The 20,965-nt window shown below is 45.2% G+C and overlaps 1 protein-coding gene across 4 annotated transcripts in view; it reads right to left on the reverse strand.

Annotated features, from left to right (window-relative positions):
• Positions 1 to 1,156: 1,156 nt before the first annotated feature.
• Positions 1,157 to 20,965, reverse strand: part of LOC106583567 (citron Rho-interacting kinase) — a 48,517-nt gene continuing 28,708 nt past the window's right edge. For 2 of the 4 annotated variants that reach the window (XM_045705681.1, XM_014167911.2), the window contains 15 exons: positions 20,541 to 20,721; positions 12,563 to 12,654; positions 12,281 to 12,385; positions 11,795 to 11,964; positions 11,385 to 11,429; positions 10,753 to 10,833; positions 10,406 to 10,541; positions 9,987 to 10,126; positions 9,544 to 9,745; positions 9,260 to 9,388; positions 8,999 to 9,079; positions 8,789 to 8,867; positions 8,521 to 8,691; positions 3,434 to 3,824; positions 1,157 to 3,080 (listed from right to left, as the gene is read on the reverse strand). In XM_045705681.1, the coding sequence (XP_045561637.1) occupies positions 3,057 to 3,080; positions 3,434 to 3,824; positions 8,521 to 8,691; positions 8,789 to 8,867; positions 8,999 to 9,079; positions 9,260 to 9,388; positions 9,544 to 9,745; positions 9,987 to 10,126; positions 10,406 to 10,541; positions 10,753 to 10,833; positions 11,385 to 11,429; positions 11,795 to 11,964; positions 12,281 to 12,385; positions 12,563 to 12,654; positions 20,541 to 20,721 (2,027 nt within the window). In that variant the 3' untranslated portion in view covers positions 1,157 to 3,056. The remainder of the gene's footprint in view (positions 3,081 to 3,433; positions 3,825 to 8,520; positions 8,692 to 8,788; positions 8,868 to 8,998; positions 9,080 to 9,259; positions 9,389 to 9,543; positions 9,746 to 9,986; positions 10,127 to 10,405; positions 10,542 to 10,752; positions 10,834 to 11,384; positions 11,430 to 11,794; positions 11,965 to 12,280; positions 12,386 to 12,562; positions 12,655 to 20,540; positions 20,722 to 20,965) is intronic. The other 2 variants (XM_014167915.2, XM_014167914.2) reach the window with 1 other exon arrangement.

Consider the following 20,965-nt stretch of genomic DNA (forward strand, 5'->3'; position numbering starts at 1 on the left):
GCAACAACCCAGCAGCAGGACCACTACCTCCGCCTTTGTGCAAGGAGGAGCAGGAGAAGCATTGCCAGAGCCCTGCAAAATGACCTCCAGCAGGCCACAAATGTGCATGTGTCTGCTAAAAACGGTAAGAAACAGACTCCATGAGGGTGGTATGAGGGCCCGACGTCCACAGGTGGGGGTTGTGCTTACAGCCCAACACCGTGCAGGACGTTTGGCATTTGCCAGAGAACACCAAAATTGGCAAATTCGCCACTGGCGCCCTGTGCTCTTCACAGATGAAAGCAGGTTCACACTGAGCACGTGACAGACGTGACAGAGTCTGGAGATGCCGTGGAGAATGTTCTGCTGCCTGCAACATCCTCCAGCATGACCGGTTTGGCGGTGGGTCAGTCATGGTGTGGGGTGGCATTTCTTTGGGGGGCCGCACAGCCCTCCATGTGCTCGCCAGAGGTAGCCTGACTGCCATTAGGTACCGAGATGAGATCCTCAGACCCCTTGTGAGACCATATGCTGGTACGGTTGGCCCTGGGTTCCTCCTAATGCAAGACAATGCTAGACCTCATGTGGCTGGAGTGTGTCAGCAGTTCCTGCAAGAGGAAGGTATTGATGCTATGGACTGGCCCGCCCGTTCCCCAGACCTGAATCCATTTGAGCACATCTGGGACATCATGTCTCGCTCCATCCACCAACGCCACGTTGCACCACAGACTGTCCATGAGTTGGCGGATGCTTTAGTCCAGGTCTGGGAGGAGATCCCTCAGGAGACCATCCGCCACCTCATCAGGAGCATGCCCAGGCGTTGTAGGGAGGTCATACAGAAGCTTCTAAAACTGTTTAAAGGCACAGTCTACTTAGTGTATGTAAACTTCTGTCCCACTGGAATTGTGATACAGTGAATTATAAGTGAAATAATCTCTCTGTAAACAATTGTTGGAAATATGACTTGTGTCATGCACAAAGTAGATGTCCTAACCGACTTGCCAAAACTATAGTTTGTTAACAAGAAATTTGTGAAGTGGTTGAAAAACGAGTTTTAATGACTCTGACCTAAGTGTATGTAAACTTCCAACTTCAAATGTAAGTTGATCGGAACTCCAATTTCCTCTTTAAAAAAATTGTAAAAAGAAACATCAAAACAACAGGATACGACAGTAAATAAAGACTTTGGTTATGTTTAATATTGTGTGACAAAATCTACAGGGAAAGCTAGTAAATCATTTGTAAGACATCAACATTATCATATCTAGAACAGGGCCACATGTTTCTCGTCTAAACTGAGTCCGCAAAATGCACCGATCTCACATTGGTATTCTGCCGCTCGCAAAGTTTCCAAAAAGTGAAAAAGTAGAGGGATGGACTTAGGTAGCAGATGGTAAATTGATAGGCACGTATGAAATGAAGTCAATTTACGACCTTGTACACTCCCGCCCAGATGCTGAGTAAAAGATGCATATAGAGGATGTGAGCAAAATGTTTATTATTGCACATGTAGGCTAACCTGTTCTACAAGAATTTGCTACGTGACCTTTCACTGCTACACTGAATTTTGGTCGTCATGGTTGAATATAAATCATTTGTTTGTGTGTGTGTGGGGGGGGGCTGATGTTAAGCAAATATAAAGAATAAGTACATCAAAAGTAAGTTGATATATTAAAGTATAAAGAGTAGGCTTATGTGACTAAAAATATCATATGTTCTTGCTGCGTGAGGTGTTCAGAAGTAGGAAAATGTCACCCATAAAATTTAAATTTAACGCAAACTAAAACATGTATAAATATACTTTTTTTCTATCGCTCACATGCTCCAGTGTCGATTCACCGTCATTGTTCACTGAAATGAATATGATGCTGAAGAGCATAGGATATTTCTTTTTGATTTTCATTTAAGTACATCCATGCCTTTGACAAATCAGTCAAACTAAAAATGTTTCTTCATCAATCAATCAATCATAAACAACAATTTGGGGGGTATATACAAGAGGGTAAGGGAGATTGCGGTAAAAAAATGAATATTGAAGTAGTATGTTGTAAGCGTAATGATCTCTCAAGCCGCATGTTTGTTTTTGCGTGTTTAAGTGCATTACACAAGATGGGTCCAAGGCAAAATGCTCACTTGATAAAGGACGTTTTAAAACAATAATATTCATTTGACATTTAAGAAGACACATACATGTAACAATCACTTTTCTCTTTAACAAAAATAGATGTGGCTTTTCCAGCCTTGAGGTTCCCTTTCAGTATCTATAAAAAGCATGGCTCTGTCTGAAATGGTACCCTACTCCCTATATAGAGTACTACTTTTGACCAGATCCCTGTTGGTCCTGGTCAAAAGTAGTGCAGTGTATAGGGAGTAGGGTGCCATTTTGGAAGAAACCTAAGTCTGCCTATTTACAGTGTCAATTAGCATTATGGTTATTTATAAAGGTCCTGTTGCAAGAGCCAGCTGTTGCTGGGGATTGTGGGTAGTGCGGTTTTAGTGCGTTTTAGTGTAGTCATCTAGCTCAGGGATGGACTAATCCTAGAAGGTTGCAGTGTGTGTGTGTGTGTGTGTGTGTGTAGACTTTATTCCAGATAAGCTCTAACAAAAACGTAATTACACTTGATCTAAATCAAAGACTTTGATTAGTTGATTATTTGAATGAGGCATATTAGTGCTGAGCTGTAACAAAAGCCTGCACACAGCGTGTCCCTCTGGGACTGGAGATGCCCACCACTGATCTAGCTGATATGCACAGGGGAGAGAGAAAATCCAGGAGAACGTTTAGTTGTGTTTCTAAACTCAGATTTATCTGTAACTTTCCAGGATTTAATTGAGCAGATATTCCAAGCGTTTATCTCAGTGTTTGTGACAAATGTTGTTTTTGGTCCTTGCAGACGTCAAATGTTGGATATAAAAAATTATTTGTTACTGTATATCAACATTGCATTAACCATTATTTATTCCAGTAAAATCCCATAGTTCTGACATTCAGCATTGACAGTGGGTCTTCAACCTCCTATTCCCTAACCCGGGTAAGGGGGATGTCACTCTTCTGACTGGTGTGACATTGCTGTTCCTCAAACAGATGATTGATCCCACACCTGTACAGAAAGATCAGAGACAGATCGGGTCAGGTGTTAGGGCACTAACACAGAAGTTAGGCAGAGGAATTTACATTACTTGGTATCATTAAGGCTTGATCAAAGAAGATTGATCACTGAAATAGTAAAGTCTTATAGAAAAATACATTTTCAAGTAATTCAGCATATCCAAAGAAGCTATCAAAATTTTGCCATATTGAAAAAGAGCTCTGGTCCAAAGTAGTGCACTAAATAGGGAAAAGGGTTCACAAGTCACTCAATACCACTCATGTTATGTCCTGTAAATCGGCAAGGGAAATCAGTGAATAGGGTGTTGGGGCTATTTGGGAGGCATACATGGTCTACTCTCTAACCTTGTTGACTGTGGTGAGGGGCGTGCGTCCGGAGCTGGTGTGGAGTCTCTGGCGAACTCCATGCTGCTGCTCCTCGAACCCCAGTCCCGGCGACCTCTCCCTCCTCACGTCCCGGTCCATCAACCTCCCTGGGGAGCGACCGAGGCGTAGGTCCCCCCCCAAGGCTCTCCCTGGAGACCTGGCCAGACGCGGGTCCATCATCTTCCTGCCATTGGGAGACTTTTCCCTCTCCACCGAGTGTGGCCGGCGGCCGGGTGACTTGTCGCGGCGGAACTCGGTGCGGGCCTCGCGGTAGCGGTGTGGCGTGCCCGGGTCACCGTGCAATGCGGGGCTGGCCGCCAGGCGCTTGGTGATGTGCTCGTTGTAGGAGGGCGGCCCACGCTTGTTGGGGCTGTGGATGAAGAGGAGGCATTGGAGAGACCCATTGTGGAGATGGAAAGGGCAGGGCAGGGTGCCACAGGACAAAGATCACAGGGTAAACAGCATTGCATAGTGTACTGCTGCCGTGATGTGAGGGGGAGTATCTGGATGAAGTTACTGAACAGAACCATGAAACAGCAACTAATGCATCCAGCTTAAAGAAGTGATCTTGGTACAAAGTGGTCCATTAAATATATATATTTCTATTAATGTCAATCATAACTATGGCTAGTGTAATACTCTCAATAGCTATGTAAAATTACATCAAGACAGTGGCAAGCAATGGCTTTGGATGTCGAGAAAGCAATTCTCATTGAAATCCATGAAGATTATGCAAACAGCTAATGGGTTAGCCACTGTCACAGTAGGAGACAAAACATGAGCAAGTGTACAGGACAAAAATTTGATATGGTTGATTCTGTCACTGCACATTTGTATCCATCGATGGATTGGAGAGCCAAAGACATTTTGTCATATCGTCACCATGTTCGCTCCAGAAGTAAAATGTCCCATTTTATATTACACGGAGGATAATGGAATCAATGATATGACAACTCCAGCTGGTCATTTTCCTAGCACTTTAACAAACATACATTTTTCTGTCCTAAATTGCACAGAAAGAGTACGATGTATGGATAATGGCTGAATGATGGTTGACAAATTACATTTTGGATGGCCTTCTCAAATTCTGTCTTTGTACTCTTATGTATTTATAGTAAAACATATTTTTGGTGAAGATGAGAAAAATTGCAATGAACCCTATGCTACTCTTCAACCCTCTCTTCTGGTCTGTTCTTTAAACATCATGAAACCCACAAGGTCAAAAGCACTGTATGGGAGGGTGGTTAAAAAAGCTAACTCTAAGCAAACTGTCACTGCAATATTACATTAATGCAGCTGTTTGATTGGTAGATACAGGGAGTCTTAGAAAATACAACTAGTAACCATACTTTATTTAGCATTATTTATTTTACTTATTAAATAGACAATGTCTAAGTAATGCCATGTTTAAGTAAAAGGCACAGATCCTCCTGCAAAGAAAGATATAGATGTACTATTGTAAAGTGGTTGTTCCACTGGTTGTTGTAAGGTGAATGCACCAATTTGTAAGTCGCTCTGGATAAGAGCATCTGCTAAATGACGTAAATGTAAATGTAATAAACACCAGCATTAATCCAGGTCTCAGATGTGCATGGTGTATCAGATGGAAGAATACCATTACCAGAAAGCTCACAAGTTATGTATGCCAACCTATGTCACGCGTATTCAGACAGGTGCCACCTAGTATGCCAGACTATGCCACATGTATGGCAACTTATGCTATGGAGCAATTTCAGTGGCACATTTTCTTTTATTAGGATATTGAACTTAATATTTTTGCATTTGTAATGCACAAATAAAATAATTGAATTCATAAACTGAATTTGTATTTCATGATTTGAAACTGAATTGAAATAATATTGCATTCAGTTTTCAAATTCAGATCTCTAAATCCAGATTTAAAACCAGAGACAACATCCTGGCACTTTTCCAGCTTCTGCCGGTTTCTGAAGCCAATGTGACTTGTTGACTTTATTTTCTTCCTATGAATTTATTTTCTTCCTATGAATTTGGCTTTAGCGTTTGAACCGTTTTGGCTAACCGCTATTATAACCCCATTCCTGAAAGCTACGACTATCTGGAACATGGATGTGTTCTGTTCCCCTCAATTCAGTTTTAACTCATGAAACACAAGTTCAATTTATGAATTCAATTTGTGCATTACAAATGAGAAAACATCACATTCAAATTGAATATCCTAATACAAATTCAAAATAATGGAATTCAATTTCTGTTGGCACTGAAATCGCTCCATACTATGCCACCTGAATGCCAACCAGTGCCACCAGTGAGAGGCTCCAGTCCACACCACCATCGTGCACACAGTGATTACTGGTGGAAATTAAACAATAGCTAAATGAAACCTAGAGTTAGGAGAAATCATAATGAAGTCATACTGTAACCACGACTGGCCCAATTCTGCCTCAACTAACCAGTTTAACCACTAACTAGCCCAGCCAACAGAAGGCTGAGTGACCAAGAATCCCATTGTTCCTCCAATTCCCAATTGTTCGATTGTACCACCACCAAACAAGCAATGATAGAGTGTATCTCTATGCATGCAAACCCAAGTGGTGTGTATGCGTGTGTTTCTGTGTGTGTTAGGGAGGAAGTGAGTGAGTGAGTGAGTGAGTGAGTAGTACTTTTTGTGGTTGGTTCGGTTTGATTATAAAAAAAATAATCACGGTTTTCTATTTCAATATTTTTTTTATGCACTATGCATTATGTGGGTTGAATGCTGTAACACAGAATAAAACAATGAATGAAAGCCCCATGATGGTAGTGACTGCTCATTACTCACTAATTAACCATCATTAATTCACATTACTTTAATAAAATATTTCCGTTGTGTATATTACATTTAATTCTATTTGATGACTTCATTTCATGTCATCATCTCATCTCTATAGAGCTGCTGTCTATGCTGTCTGACAAAATCACAATTTTAGTAGTTCTTCAAAGTAAATAAGGCATACTTTTATGACTGCTGAATACAAACTATCAATCATGTATTGTCAGGTACAGATACTGTACCTCGTCAAGCAACTGCTTTCTATCCCTCTTGATCACTTAGTCTTCTCTCTTGTGTCTGCCCGACACTAACCTTATGTAGCAGGTGTAAAATACACATACCGGCACACAATGGATTTAGTTAATTACCACGTTTTCTGAGCTAAACAATGTAGAATTTTGTCCTGTTGGAAACTACAACTCCTTACTACAGTGGGGAGAACAAGTATTTGATACACTGCCGATTTTGCAAGTTTTCCTACTTACAAACCATGTAGAGGTCTGTCATTTTTATCATAGGTACACTTCAACTGTGAGAGACGGAATCTAAAACAAAAATCCAGAAAAATCACATTGTATGATTTTTAAGTAATTAATTTGCATTTTATTGCATGACATAAGTATTTGATACATCAGAAAAGCAGAACTTAATATTTGGTACAGAAACCTTTGTTTGCAATTACAGAGATCATACGTTTCCTGTAGTTCTTGACCAGGATTGCACACACTGCAGCAGGGATTTTGGCCCACTCCTCCATACAGACCTTCTCCAGATCCTTCAGGTTTCGGGGCTGTTGCTGGGCAATACGGACTTTCAGCTCCCTCCAAAGATTTTCTATTGGGTTCAGGTCTGGAGACTGGCTAGGCCACTCCAGGACCTTGAGATGCTTCTTATGGAGCCACTCCTTAGTTGCCCTGGCTGTGTGTTTCGGGTCGTTGTCATGCTGGAAGACCCAGCCACGACCCATCTTCAATGCTCTTACTGAGGGAAGGAGGTTGTTGGCCAAGATCTCGCGATACATGGCCCCATCCATCCTCCCCTCAATACGGTGCAGTCGTCCTGTCCCCTTTGCAGAAAAACATCCCCAAAGAATGATGTTTCCACCTCCATGCTTCACGGTTGGGATGGTGTTCTTGGGGTTGTACTCATCCTTCTTCTGCCTCCAAACACGGCGAGTGGAGTTTAGACCAAAAAGCTCTATTTTTGTCTCATCAGACCACATTACCTTCTCCCATTCCTCCTCTGGATCATCCAGATGGTCATTGGCAAACTTCAGATGGGCCTGGACATGCGCTGGCTTGAGCAGGGGGACCTTGCGTGCGCTGCAGGATTTTAATCCATGACGGCGTAGTGTTACTAATGGTTTTCTTTGAGACTGTGGTCCCAGCTCTCTTCAGGTCATTGACCAGGTCCTGCCGTGTAGTTCTGGGCTGATCCCACACCTTCCTCATGATCATTGATTCCCCACGAGGTGAGATCTTGCATGGAGCCCCAGACCGAGGGTGATTGACCGTCATCTTGAACTTCTTCCATTTTCTAATAATTGCGCCAACAGTTGTTGCCTTCTCACCAAGCTGCTTGCTTATTGTCCTGTTGCCCATCCCAGCCTTGTGCAGGTCTACAATTTTATCCCTGATGTCCTTACACAGCTCTCTGGTCTTGGCCATTGTGGAGAGGTTGGAGTCTGTTTGATTGAGTGTGTGGACAGGTGTCTTTTATACAGGTAACGAGTTCAAACAGGTGCAGTTAATACAGGTACTGAGTGGAGAACAGGTAGGCTTCTTAAAGAAAAACGAACAGGTCTGTGAGAGCCAGAATTCTTACTGGTTGGTAGGTGATCAAATACTTATGTCATGCAATAAAATGCAAATTAATTACTTAAAAATCATACAATGTGATTTTCTGGATTTTTGTTTTAGATTCCGTCTCTCACAGTTGAAGTGTACCTATGATAAAAATTACAGACCTCTACATGCTTTGTAAGTCGGAAAACCTGCGAAAATCGGCAGTGTATCAAATACTTGTTCTCCCCACTGTACATTGCATAGTTCGGGCTTTATCTGATTTATCTCTAGAGAAACTATGCAATGTGCGCATTGAGCTCACAGAAAAAAAACAAAGGAGATGGAATTCAAATAATTTAACAAAGGTCTGTCAATTAGTTGTTTAAAAAAACAAAACATTTTTACCAACATTTCAGTTAATCGCTCAGCATTGGTGAGGAATGAGTGTAGGGTGAGTGAGTGAAAGAGAGAAATAAATACGAGCCATGTACCTGCGTCCAGAGCCATTCCTCTGCAGCTCCCCCTCCTGTCCCAGGTTCCCCTTACAGCAGATGACCCGGAGCTTGTTCTGGTAGGATGAAGCCACGTAAATGGCCCCGGAGGAGATGGCTGGGCCCAGGTAGCGCGGGTTGGGGATGTCTAGGTGAGCGTACGAGTGGGCCCTGAACAAGACACAATACCCCCATTGAAAAATCTTACAATGTTATGCCAACTCATTCAGGGTTTCAGTAAACTAAAGGATCAGGGAGGTGGTATTACCCTAGAGCAGAGTGGCCCTGGACCTCGATCACATCCAACGAGTTGAAATAGGTCACAAACAGGTAGGGTTCTCTGTAGGCTGAAATGGAGAGGAGCACTGTGTTATAAGCAGGTATGAGCCCTTATAATGTCTTATAAAACTTTTCTAAATGGCAATGCTTCAATCCTTCTGAGATGATCCTTATAGTGGTAAAACATTATTTGACTTACCAAATGAGAGAGGCAAACGGCTCCATTGGATGTCCTCACTTCGACTCCTGCGGCCGTGCTCGTCCACAAACACCCCAAACTCTGGACAGGGAATCACCACAAGCAGAAATTAGCAATCATTCTTGCAGGTAAACTGTGTGGAAATTGATAGTAGCACTTTCACTAATCATAATGACAGCAGACACTCTCCCTCTCTCACAACCAGCCGCGCACACACACACAGAAACACGGCCTATAGAATGTGAATGAAACGTGCCTGACCGTGGAAGCAGAGCAGGTACTCGTCTTTCTGCGGTGCCTGGGTGACCTGGATGATGGAGATGGGGAAACTGTGGGAGGAGGCCGCAAAGATGGCCGAGGCCAACGTCACATCATTCTTATCCAGGAACTCTGCAAGAGAGAGGTCCCCACACCAATCAATCAACCAACGATACAAAAATGTATTTTTGGACAAGTCCAGGTAGTCCCTCCCTGTTTCAGTCCGTTTAACCCGAGCTAAGGGTCTACCATTAACTTGCATCCTGTGTGAGGAGTCATTGACCTACCTTCCAGCACGTACTGCTTCATCTCGATCTCATAGAACTTGTTGGTGCCGATGATGATGCTGTAGCCTGTGAAGTGGATACAGCTGCAGGGCTCTGACGTCTCAATCTCCTTCTTGATACAGAACTTATTGAGGCTGTCGTTGTAGCGCAGTATGGTGATCTTGTTGGGCATGGCTGCACATATACACGTGCCATTCTCAATCTACACAAGGGACAAAAGCAGTCAGACAACAATCACTCCAGAGATATGGCGTAATCAGTTGTGTCTACAGTGTCAAGGAATTTAACAGACAACTTGATGCATCATCAAAAGGTTTGTGAATAATTTGCTATGCGCTATGACTATGACTGAGACTCATTATTATAACAGAAAACAATGTTTCATTCTATTTCGATAAGGTGAAAAAAATCCATGAAGAGAAACGTAAATTGGTGGCTCACACCTTGCCAGAGGAGAAGAGGTGGCATCCCTTGACCGTCTCAAAGATGTATGGGCTGAGATCTGGCTGGGCTGGCAGGTGGGACTGAGACAGAGACTGCTTCACCTTCTTAATCTCCACCAGACACAGGGCCCGCTCCTCTCCTGGACCAGACATGGTATAGACATAATCAATCATTTATTTATAAAGCCGTTTTTACATCAGCAGTTGTCACAAAGTACTTTTACAGTAAGCACAAACACCTACAGTACAAACTGCATACTCCATCCCACACACAATAACAGAGATGGGATAATAAACAGGTATTACACTGTATTAACGTTCTCTATAATCGTGGTACTAATATACTGTAACTGGTTCGGTGAACTACGCTCGCATGCTACAGCAACCTTGCCTGGACACAGTTTGTCCCCAACACTGACCAGTAATTATGAGCAGCTTGTCGTGCTCCTTGAGGATTCGGATCTGGAAAACGGAGGCCAGGCCGGGGATGTGAGTCAGGCTGTTCTTAATGACGTTCAGGGCATACAGGCCCTCCTCAGAGCCCACCAACACTATCTATGGAGAGGGAGAGAGAAGGCCACACAGTTAGAATGGGGAAATAGCAACATAACCCATCACATACATATTTTGCTGTTGAGAATTGAGCAAATAAAGCCATGTTTCTTTCACGTTCTTGTGAATGATCTATCTCGATAGCCAAGTATTATTCCATCCATGATAAAAGGTATACCTCAAGTCCGTAGCATGGTTTAGTTGCAGGTCCTACCTGGTCGGTGAGGGGCAGGGTGCAATTAATATCCAGCCGGTCGTCTCCCTCCAGCTTCAGCAGAGAATTCCCTAGAAGTTTCTGTCATCATAGGAGAGGGAAAGCAACAGGTCAGCAGGTTATCTGCACAACGGCTGTGACAAGAGGCAAGAGTGTGCCAGGACAGAGCAGGTGACAACACAGACATGACTGTGAGCTGCTGGATATGGACACTTGGGGGGGAAAAAATAAAACATCTAAATTAACAACAGACACTTGAAACAACTATAAAGACATAGCAATGGATGGTGCAACTATCAATCCCTTAACAATAGACCAAACCAATTGATCAATCAATCATTGGGCTGCATTGGTGGGGCGTAGAGTACATGACCATTAACATGGAAGTGCATGCATGAAGCCAGGGGACAAAGCTGCACAACAGTGCCATCTCACATACAGGCGCTGCATGAGAGCTGCATGTGTGGGCATGTGGCTGCCTTTCAGGGCGTGAGTGTGTGTTTGCATTTACTGTTTGCGTGATAGTGATGTGTAGTTTGTGTGCTTGGATATGTCTGTACATGTATACAGTAAGTGTGTGTACTGCATGCTCTGTCGGCCCAAGCATAAGGCAGGCTCATGCAGATCTTTACCTGGACCAATGGGGAGAGGTTCTTCTGTTTTTTAGGAACAGCTATCTACAGTGTGGTCAACAACACCCCCACATAAAGTGTAAAATATGTGTAAAATATGCATTCAAACATAAAAATCATTGACAACAAACAGACAGTAGAGGGACAACATGCAGACAAAAAGAGAGGGAAAGGGGTGGGAAGGGGAGAGAAAGAGAGACTATTGAGTGTGAATACACCTGACCCTACTCTCCAGCAAACACCAAGCAAGTCTTGCTCTTTCATGTTTGAGTGTGTTTCATTTATAAACTCTAAGGCACTAGCAGGAGAACTCAGATGGAGACATTAAAAGTTACAACAATACTTCAAATATCAACTGACTAGAGATTGAAGATGGCTCTCGAGATATGCACAGACACACACACACTCACCGCATCAGCCTCAACCTTGTCCTTGGAGCCCCTGCTGCCAGCTACAACTGACTCCAGGACAGCCACCCAGCGTTGCTTGTCTGGGAAGCTGGGAGCCATGAAGTATAGGGACTGGCCAGGCCAACAGGTGGTGTGGGGGTGAGACTCCAGCTTTAAGATGTATGGGATGTCTGCACAAAGAGTACCAACACAACAAGATTACAGATTGAAGAAACATGACTTGATCACACACCGACACCTGATTAAGCTACTTAAATGAGTAATATCTAGAGGAGTCATCTATAACTTTTGTTAGGTTTAATGTAGGGACCATTAACTTTGTTTGTTCCAGGTGGTGGATTTTTTGCAGAAAAACAAGTTGAGACAGGTGGACCTGTATCAACACAACCTGTACCAGCACTTTGAGAATTTCTTGTAAAGCCCTATTTAAACTAAACTTATTTTTCCTTCCCTACTCCTCCTTAGACAGGCGCACTGTAACTGTACCTGACTTAGCCGTGTTGATGAGCTCCGAGGCTCCCACAGCTCCATGGATAGTCACCTCTCCGTCAGGGAGACACAGTTCAAACTCCTCCTCTGGCTTCAGAGAGTCTGGAAACACACCAGGGTCATATTCATTAAACAAAACCGCAGCAAAACTTTTTGCAATGCTAAACAAATAATTAGCATTTCCTATTGGACAAGTCCCAGGAGACCATGGTCATGAAAACACTGCCAAAACAGTCTGTTGAATAAACACAAAAGGAGAGTCAAGTCAAGGAGCAGTACCTTCTCTGGGTTCAGAGTCATAGATGGACACCTTGGTCCCATCCAGCACCACATACTTCCTCTCCCAGCCTTGCTGGCCCCGCCTGGAGTTCCTGCAGACACACACACACACACTATGAACCAGAATATTCACAGGTGTTACATTTTCCCTGTAAAGCGCCATACCCAGAGCTCATGCCCAAGAAGGAGGAAGAGAAGGAGTAGGGAAGGAAAAATACGTTTAGTTTAAAAAGGGCTTTACAAGAAATTCTCAAAGTGCTCTACATAAAGCAAGGTAAGGCAGGTAAATAGAAGAATGTCCATAATAAAGTGGTTACTATTGTGACCTGGTAAGGTTGGACCCAGGTGCAGAGGAGACCAGACGAGGAATCAGTGGTTAAGGATAAACAGTACACTTGAAAAAAACAAACACTAAGTCTTGAAAACTCACTCAGGAAATAAATGCACACAGTAAACAATTTAAGCTTCTGCAAAGAGAAACAGAAAACACACCTCTTGTAAAGGGGAAATCGTAATGAGTAATAGAACACACCTGACTGTCATAATTGTCTCTAGGATGGTCTCTGCCGCCCTCTGGTGACAGGTGGAATCATGACAGTACCCCCCCCCCCCCCCCTTCTAGGAGTGGCTCCAGCTGCGGAGCCAGGGTGACCACCACGTAGTTGGTTGAAATCCCGGATCCAGGATGTCCCGGGCTGGCACCAACGCCCACTCCTCGGGGCCGTAGCCCTCCCAGTCCACCAAATACTGCAGGGTACCTCGGACCCGACGAGCCTCCAACAGGTGCCGGACAGTGTAGGCCGGATGACCATCAACAAGTCGAGGGGGCGGAGGTGCAGGGGTGGGGGGTGAGAAGGGACTGGTCCTTACCAGCTTGAGACGGGAGACATGGAAGGATTGACAGATCCTCATTGACCTGGGAAGCTGGAGACAATAGGTGACCGGGTTGATGCGACTCAGGATCTTGAATGGTCCTATGTAGAGCGGAGCGAGCTTCCATGAGTCCACCTTTAAGGGAAGATCACAGGTAGACAGCCACACCGGTTGACCCGGTCGGAGGAGCCGAAGAGGCCTTTCGTGTCGGTTTGCCTGGTGTTGGTGTCGGGTAGAGGAGCGGAGCAAGGAGGATTGCGCTCTGATCCAGGTGCGGCGACATTGTCGAATGAACGCTTCGGCTGATGGCACCCCCACTTCGGCCTCTTGTTCAGGAAAAAGGGGGGGGACGAGTGGACGAGTTCGGCAGTGTGTTGTGAGCATACTCCGCCTTGCTCCAGTTGCTGTCCTGGGTCGACACGAATCAGTGGAGGAACTTCTCCAGTTCTTGGTTGGCCCACTCCGTTTGCCCATTCGACTATGGGTGGGACTCTGAGGAGAGTCTCACCGATGCACCCAACAGGGAGAAGGCTTTTCAATACCGTGCGATGAACTGGGGCCCACGATCCGAGACAATGTCCTGGGGAAGTCCGTGTAGTCGAAGAACATGGTTAATCATGAGATCAGCGCTCTCCTTTGCTGAAGCCAACTTGGGTAAGGCAATGAAATGGGCTGCCTTGGAGAACCGATCAACAACCACCAAGATAGTGGTAACCCCTTGGGATGGAGGTAACCCTGTGACAGTGTGGTGAAGAAGGGACATCACTGGGGGTAAACTACCTGCCCTCCATGACACCTACAACAACAGATGTCACTGGAAGGCCAAAAAGATCATCAAGGACAACAACCACCCGAGGTACTGCCTGTTCACACCACTATCATCCAGAAGGCGAGGTCGATACAGGTGCATCAAAGCTGGGACCGAGAGACTGAAAAACAGCTTCTATCTCAAGGCCATCAGACTGCTAAACAGCAATCACTAACTCAGAGAGGCTGCTGCCTACATTGAGACCCAATCACTAGTCACTTCAAACAATGCCACTGTAATGTTTACATATCTTACATTACTTATATCACATGTATATACTGTATTTTATACCATTTATTGCACCTTGCCTATGCCGCTCGGCCATCGCTCATCCATATACTTATGTACATATTCTCATTCACCCCTTTAGATTTGTCTGTATTGGGTCGTTGTTGGAGAATTGTTAGATTACTTATTAGATATTACTGCACTATCAGAACTAGAGGCACAAGCATTTCACTACACTCGCATTAACATCTGCTAACCATGTGCATGTGATCAATAAAATTTGTGTTGGATGGCAGAGGTTGGAGCAACACAGCCGGTCGTTGTCGTGAGGACTTGCTTTGGGCACAGGTGGAACAGGTCGCAACAAAGGATCTCACTTCCTCAATCATGTTGGGCCACCAGAATTTCAGCCTCAGGAACTCCATTGTCCGATTAACCCCTGAATGCCCAGTTAATTTAGAGGAGTGTCCCCATTGTAATACACGGGGAACGGGCTGATCGCGGAACGTAAAGTTTGTTAGTGGGTTCCCCGCCGGGGTCAGGTTCTCGGGTCTGGGCTTGTCGGCGCGTGGTCTCAATACTCCATATCACAGAGGTTGGCTCGGAGTTCCCCCCTTGTTAGAGACATTGTGTTGGCGGGACAAGGCGTCTTCTTTCTGATTCTTGGATCCCGGGCGATAGGCGAGCGTGAAATCGAACCTGTTAACCTGTTGGGGCTAGGGGGCAGTATTTTCACGGCTGGATAAAAAAACGTACCCGATTTAATCTGGTTACTAATCCTACCCAGTAACTAGAATATGCATATACTTATTATATATGGATAGAAAACACCCTAAAGTTTCTAAAACTGTTTGAATGGTGTCTGTGAGTATAACAGAACTCATTTGGCAGGCAAAACCCTGAGACATTTTCTGACAGGAAGTGGATACCTGATGTGTTGAATTACCTTTAAGCCTATGCCATTGAAACACAGAGGGGTTGATTAATGTTTTGGCACTTCCGATTGCTTCCACTAGATGTCACCAGCCTTTACAAAGTGTTTTGAGTCTTTTACTGTGAGATCTGACCGAACAAGAGCCATGGAACGGTGATGGCCGATTAGACTCTGGCACGCGAGTTCATGTTGGGTACCCTCGTTCCAATACGTTATAAAAGAGAATGCATTCGTCCACCTTGAATATTATTCATGTTCTGGTTAAAAAAGGCACTAATGATTTATGCTATACAACGTTTGACATGTTTGAACGAACGTAAATATATTTTTTCCCCTCGTTCATGACGAAAGTCCGGCTGGCTTAGATCATGTGCTAACAACACGGAGCTTTTTGGATATAAATGATGAGCTTTTTTGAACAAAACTACATTCGTTATGGACCTGGGATTCCTGGAAGTGACATCTGATGAAGAGAATCAAAGGTAATGGATTATTTACATAGTATTTTCGATTTTAGATCTCTCCAACATGGCCGTTTGTCTGTATAGCAAAGCATATTTTTCTGGGCGCAGTGCTCAGATTATTGCAAAGTGTGATTTCCCAGTAAGGTTATTTTTAAATCTGGCAAGTTGATTGCGTTCAAGAGATGTAAATCTATAATTCTTTAAATGACAATATAATATTTTACCAATGTTTTCTAATTTTAATTATTTAATTTGTGGTGCTGACTTGACTGCCGGTTATTGGAGGGAAACGATTTCCTCAACATCAATGCCATAGTAAAACGCTGTTTTTGGATATAAATATGAACTTGATAGAACTAAAAATGCATGCATTGTCTAACATAATGTCCTAGGAGTGTCATCTGATGGAGATTGTAAAAGGTTAGTGCATCATTTTAGCTGGTTTTATGGTTTTGGTGACCCCGTCTTTGAATTGACAAAACATTACACACAGCTATTGTCAATGTACTCTCCTAACATAATCTAACTTTATGCTTTCGCCGTAAAACCTTTTTGAAATCGGACAACGTGGTTAGATTAAGGAGATGTTTATCTTTCAAAGGGTGTAAGATAGTTGTATGTTTGAAAAATTTGAATTTTGACATTTATTTGGTTTCAAATTTGCCGCTCTTGAAATGCACCTGCTGTTGATAGGGTGCACCACGGGTGGCACGCTAGCGTCCCACATAGCCCCAAGAAGTTAAGAAAACAGAGCCCACCTAACCTGGAGAGCGTTCAACCTCTTGGCTTCTTGAATGGAGACCAAGTTCTTATGGTCCATCCAGAACACGAAAGGATGAGGTGCCCCCTCCGATCAGTGTCTCCACCCCTCAAGGACCCACTTAACTGCCAAGAGCTCCCGGTTGCCTACATTGTAGTTGTGTTCCTTTGGCAAGAATTGCTTGAAGACTGCCGGTGAGTTCGATCATCCGAAGGGCATGACTAAATACTCATAGTGACCATTAGGGGTGTTAAAGGCATTTTTCCACTCTTCTCCCTCCCTGATTCTCACCAGATTGTAAGCGTAGCAGAGGTCCAGTTTGGTGAAGAATTGGGCCCCTTGGGCCAACTCCAAGGCAGCTGACATCAGGGGTAGGGGGTAACGATTCTTGAGCGTAATCTGGTTCAGCCCTCTGAAATCGATGCAAGGACGCAGGCCTCCATCCTTCTTACTCACAAAGAAGAAGCCTGTACCAGCTGGGGATGTATTGGTGTGAATGAAACATTCCTCCAGCTACTCCCGGATGTAATTGTCCCTGACTGCTGCTTCAGGGGTCGAGAGGGAGTACAAACGGCCCCGGGAGGTGTGGAGTCGGGTAGGAGTTCTATGGCACAGTCGTATGAGTCTTGGTCCCCTTGGTCCCCTTGGTCCCGTGTGGCTCAGTTGGTAGAGCATGGTGTTTGCAACGCCAGGGTTGTGGGTTCGATTCCCACGGGGGACCAGTACCGGGAAAAAAATGTATGAAATGTATGCATTCACTACTGTAAGTCGTTCTGGATAAGAGCGTCTGCTAAATGACTAAAATGTAAAAAAAAAATGTAAAATGTATGAACAAATGGGGGAGACGGGTGGTGGCTTGCATCTTACTGAAGGCCTCCCGGAGGTCGAGGTATTCGGGAGGGAGAGCAGAGAAGTCTTGGTCTTCAATGGATGCAGGAGGACATGGCGAGGCTCTTGGTGGGGGTCTTAGACATTTAGTCTGGCAGTCCTTACCCCATTCCAATAGGTGTCCCATGGACCAGGAGAATAGTGGGTTATGTAGCGCTAGCTAGGGGTACCCTAAGATAAGGGGGTTCTCGGGAACAGTGATCAAAAGAAAACTAAGAGTCTCACCCCAAATTGCAGTAGAATGGGCTTGGTCTGATATTCCACCTGACCGGAGCCAATGGGTTTCCATCGAGGCGTTGAATCTGCAGAGGGATGGGACATTTCACGCAGGGGTTTTGTAATTCTCTGGCAAAGTCCTGATCAAAGAAATTATCTGTGGCCCTGGAGTCCACGAAGGCTTGAATCTGGTGCTGACGGTTGTCCCAGTGGAGGATGCGGGTAGTGACAGACAGTGATTGGGTAGCCGGAGGTAACTGCCCAGATCAAATCAAATTTTATTGGTCACATACACATGGTTAGCAGATGTTAATGTGAGTGTAGCGAAATGCTTGTGCTTCTAGTTCCAACCATGCAGTAATATCTAACAAGTAATCTAATAATTTCACAAAAACTACCTTATTATACACACAAGGGTAAGGAATGAATAAGAATATGTACATATAAACATATGGATGAGCGATAGCCGAACGGCATAGGCAAGATGCAGTAGATGGTATGGAGTACAATATATACATATGAGAAGAGTAATATAGGGTATGTAAACATATAAAGTGGCATTGTTTAAAGTGACTAGTGATACATTTATTACATCCAATTTTTAATTATTAAAGTGGCTAGAGATTTGAGTCAGTATGTTGGCAGCAGCCACTCAATGTTAGCGATGGCTGTTTAACAGTCTGACGGCCTTGAGATAGAAGCTGTTTTTCAGTCTCTCGGTCCCAGCTTTGATGCACCTGTACTGACCCCGCCTTCTGGATGATTGCGGGGTGAACAGGCAGTGGCTCGAGTGGTTGTTGTCCTTGATGATCTTTGCCCCCGGTGAAGTGTTGTGCAGACCTCACTACCCTCTGGAGAGCCTTACGGTTGTGGCCGGAGCAGTTGCCGTACCAGGCGGTGATACAGCCCGACAGGATGCTCGCGATTGTGCATCTGTAAAAGTGTTTTTGGTGACAAGCCAAATTTCTTCAGCCTCCTGAGATTGAAGAGGCGCTGTTGCGCCTTCTTCACCACGCTGTCTGTGTGGGTGGACAATTTCAGTTTGTCCGTGATGTGTACGCCGAGGAACTGTTTTGTTGACATTGAGTGTGAGGTTATTTTCCTGGCACCACACTCCGAGGGCCCTCACGTCGTTGATGGTAATCAAGCCTACCACTGTAGTGTTGTCTGCAAACTTGATGATTGAGTTGGAGGCGTGCATGGCCACGCAGTCATGGGTGAACAGGGAGTACAGGAGAGGACTGAGAACGCACCCTTGTGGGGCCCCAGTGTTGAGGATCAACAGGGTGGAGATGTTGTTTCCTACCCTCGCACCTGGGGGCGTCCTATCAGAAAGTCCAGGACCCCGTTGCACAGGGCGGAGTCGAGACCCAGGGTCTCGAGCTTAATGACGAGTTTGGAGGGTACTCTGGTGTTAAATGCTGAGCTGTAGTCGATGAACAGCATTGGGTTGGGTTAGGGCAGTGTGCAGTGTGATTGCGATTGCGTCGTCTGTGGACCTATAAGGGTCTCCCCTTATCCTGGCGAGCCCTGGTGTTCCCGTCAGCTCTGGGCATGTAGCACGGATATGGCCGAGACCTCCGCAGTAGAGGCAGCAGCCTTCGTGCATGCACCTGTCACGCTCCTGTGGGCTCAGACTTGTGCGTCCCATCTGCATGGGTTCCTCAATGATTTGTTCGGGGGGCTTGGGGTGCTCAGGAAACCGGGATACTGGGGTGGTATCAAAAAGGCACTGTCTCACGCGTTCTCGGAGGCTGTTGTCAACCCTGATTGCCAGAGTGATCAGGGACTTGAGGTCCTCTCCCAGTTCCCGAGAGGCCAATTCATCCTTGATGGAGTTGACAAACCCTGGTGGAAAGCGGTGACCAGGGCTTCCGTATTCCACCCACTGTCGGCGGCGAGAAACTCAATGGCCAAGTCAGCCACTGGTCTGTCCCCTTGGCGGATGTTGAACAGTCGGCTGGCCGCTTCTCGTCCGCCGACTGGGTGGTCGAAGACTCGTCGCAGCTTGGCAGTGAAGGCTAATATGGAGCTGCAGGATGGTGGCTTCTGTTCCCACACCGCCGTTGCCCACGCCAGGGCCTTGCCCGAGAGTAGAGAGATGATGTAGGCGATCATGGCCCGATCGGTGTGGAATGAGGAGGATCGGTGTGGAACGAGGAGGACTGTAGCACACACAGAGAACACTGAGTGAGGAACCCCTTGCATCCTCCCGGGTGGCCGCCATACCGCTTGGCGGCTTGGATCTTGTGTTCCCGGTGCAGGTTCCCTGGAGGAACTACGGCAAAGCCTGTAGCACTGGGCAATGAGACTTGGGCATTGGCTCCTCCTGGGTTAAGGTTCGACTCTTTTTGGAAGGAGTCGGTAAGTGGGAGAGTTGTTCATGCTGCCGCCCCAGCAGTACTCCTTGGTGGGTTACAACATTCTTGATCTGGGGGATCTCTGTTGTGTCCATTTTTAGGCAGAAGCTTGCAGTGACGTGGTAAGGTTGGACCCAGGTGCAGAGAAGAGACCAGACGAGGAATCAGTGGTTAAGGATAAACATAATACTTTACTGAGAAACGGTATCCGCAGGATCACAGTACACTTGAAAAAACAACAAACACTAAGTCTCGAAAACTCACTCAGGAAACGACCGCACACGGTAAACAATTCTAGCTTCTGCAAAGAGAAACAGAAAACACCTCTTTTGAAAGGGGAAATCATAATGAGTAATAGAACACACCTGACTGTCATAATTGGCTCTAGGATGGTCTCTGCCGCCCTCTAGTGACAGGTGGAACCATCACAAATATAAGTACACAGACCTGGGTTGTTTCATCCAGCCCTCCAGGCGTACATGGCCAGCGGCCTCTTTGAGCTGCAGGGGAGGGGAGTTGGCCTTCTCCCGACAAAACACCTCTGAGAAGTGGGTAGCATACTCCGCCGGCTGGCCGCACGTGGCAGGGAGGCAGGGCGAGCACTTGGGGTGGCACAGGGTGTGGCACTCTACAGTAGACCAGGAAGAGAGAGAAGGAAAGGCATTCATTCTGTAGAATTTATTTTAGAGTTATGGTGGCTGAAAACAAGTACTCTGAGAAGTTGTGTTGTCAATCCATTTTATCTTCATACCTGTATACGAGTGTCAGGAATAATGTACAATTTTCTTTATAGAAAATAATGACCACAAGCTACAAAAGTTTGATTTCAAGAAAAAGTTGAAATAGAGTATGGGCTCGACTAACATTTTCCC

Source organism: Salmo salar, chromosome ssa22, assembly GCF_905237065.1.
Source record: "Salmo salar chromosome ssa22, Ssal_v3.1, whole genome shotgun sequence".
NCBI classification, from domain to species: Eukaryota; Metazoa; Chordata; class Actinopteri; order Salmoniformes; family Salmonidae; genus Salmo; species Salmo salar.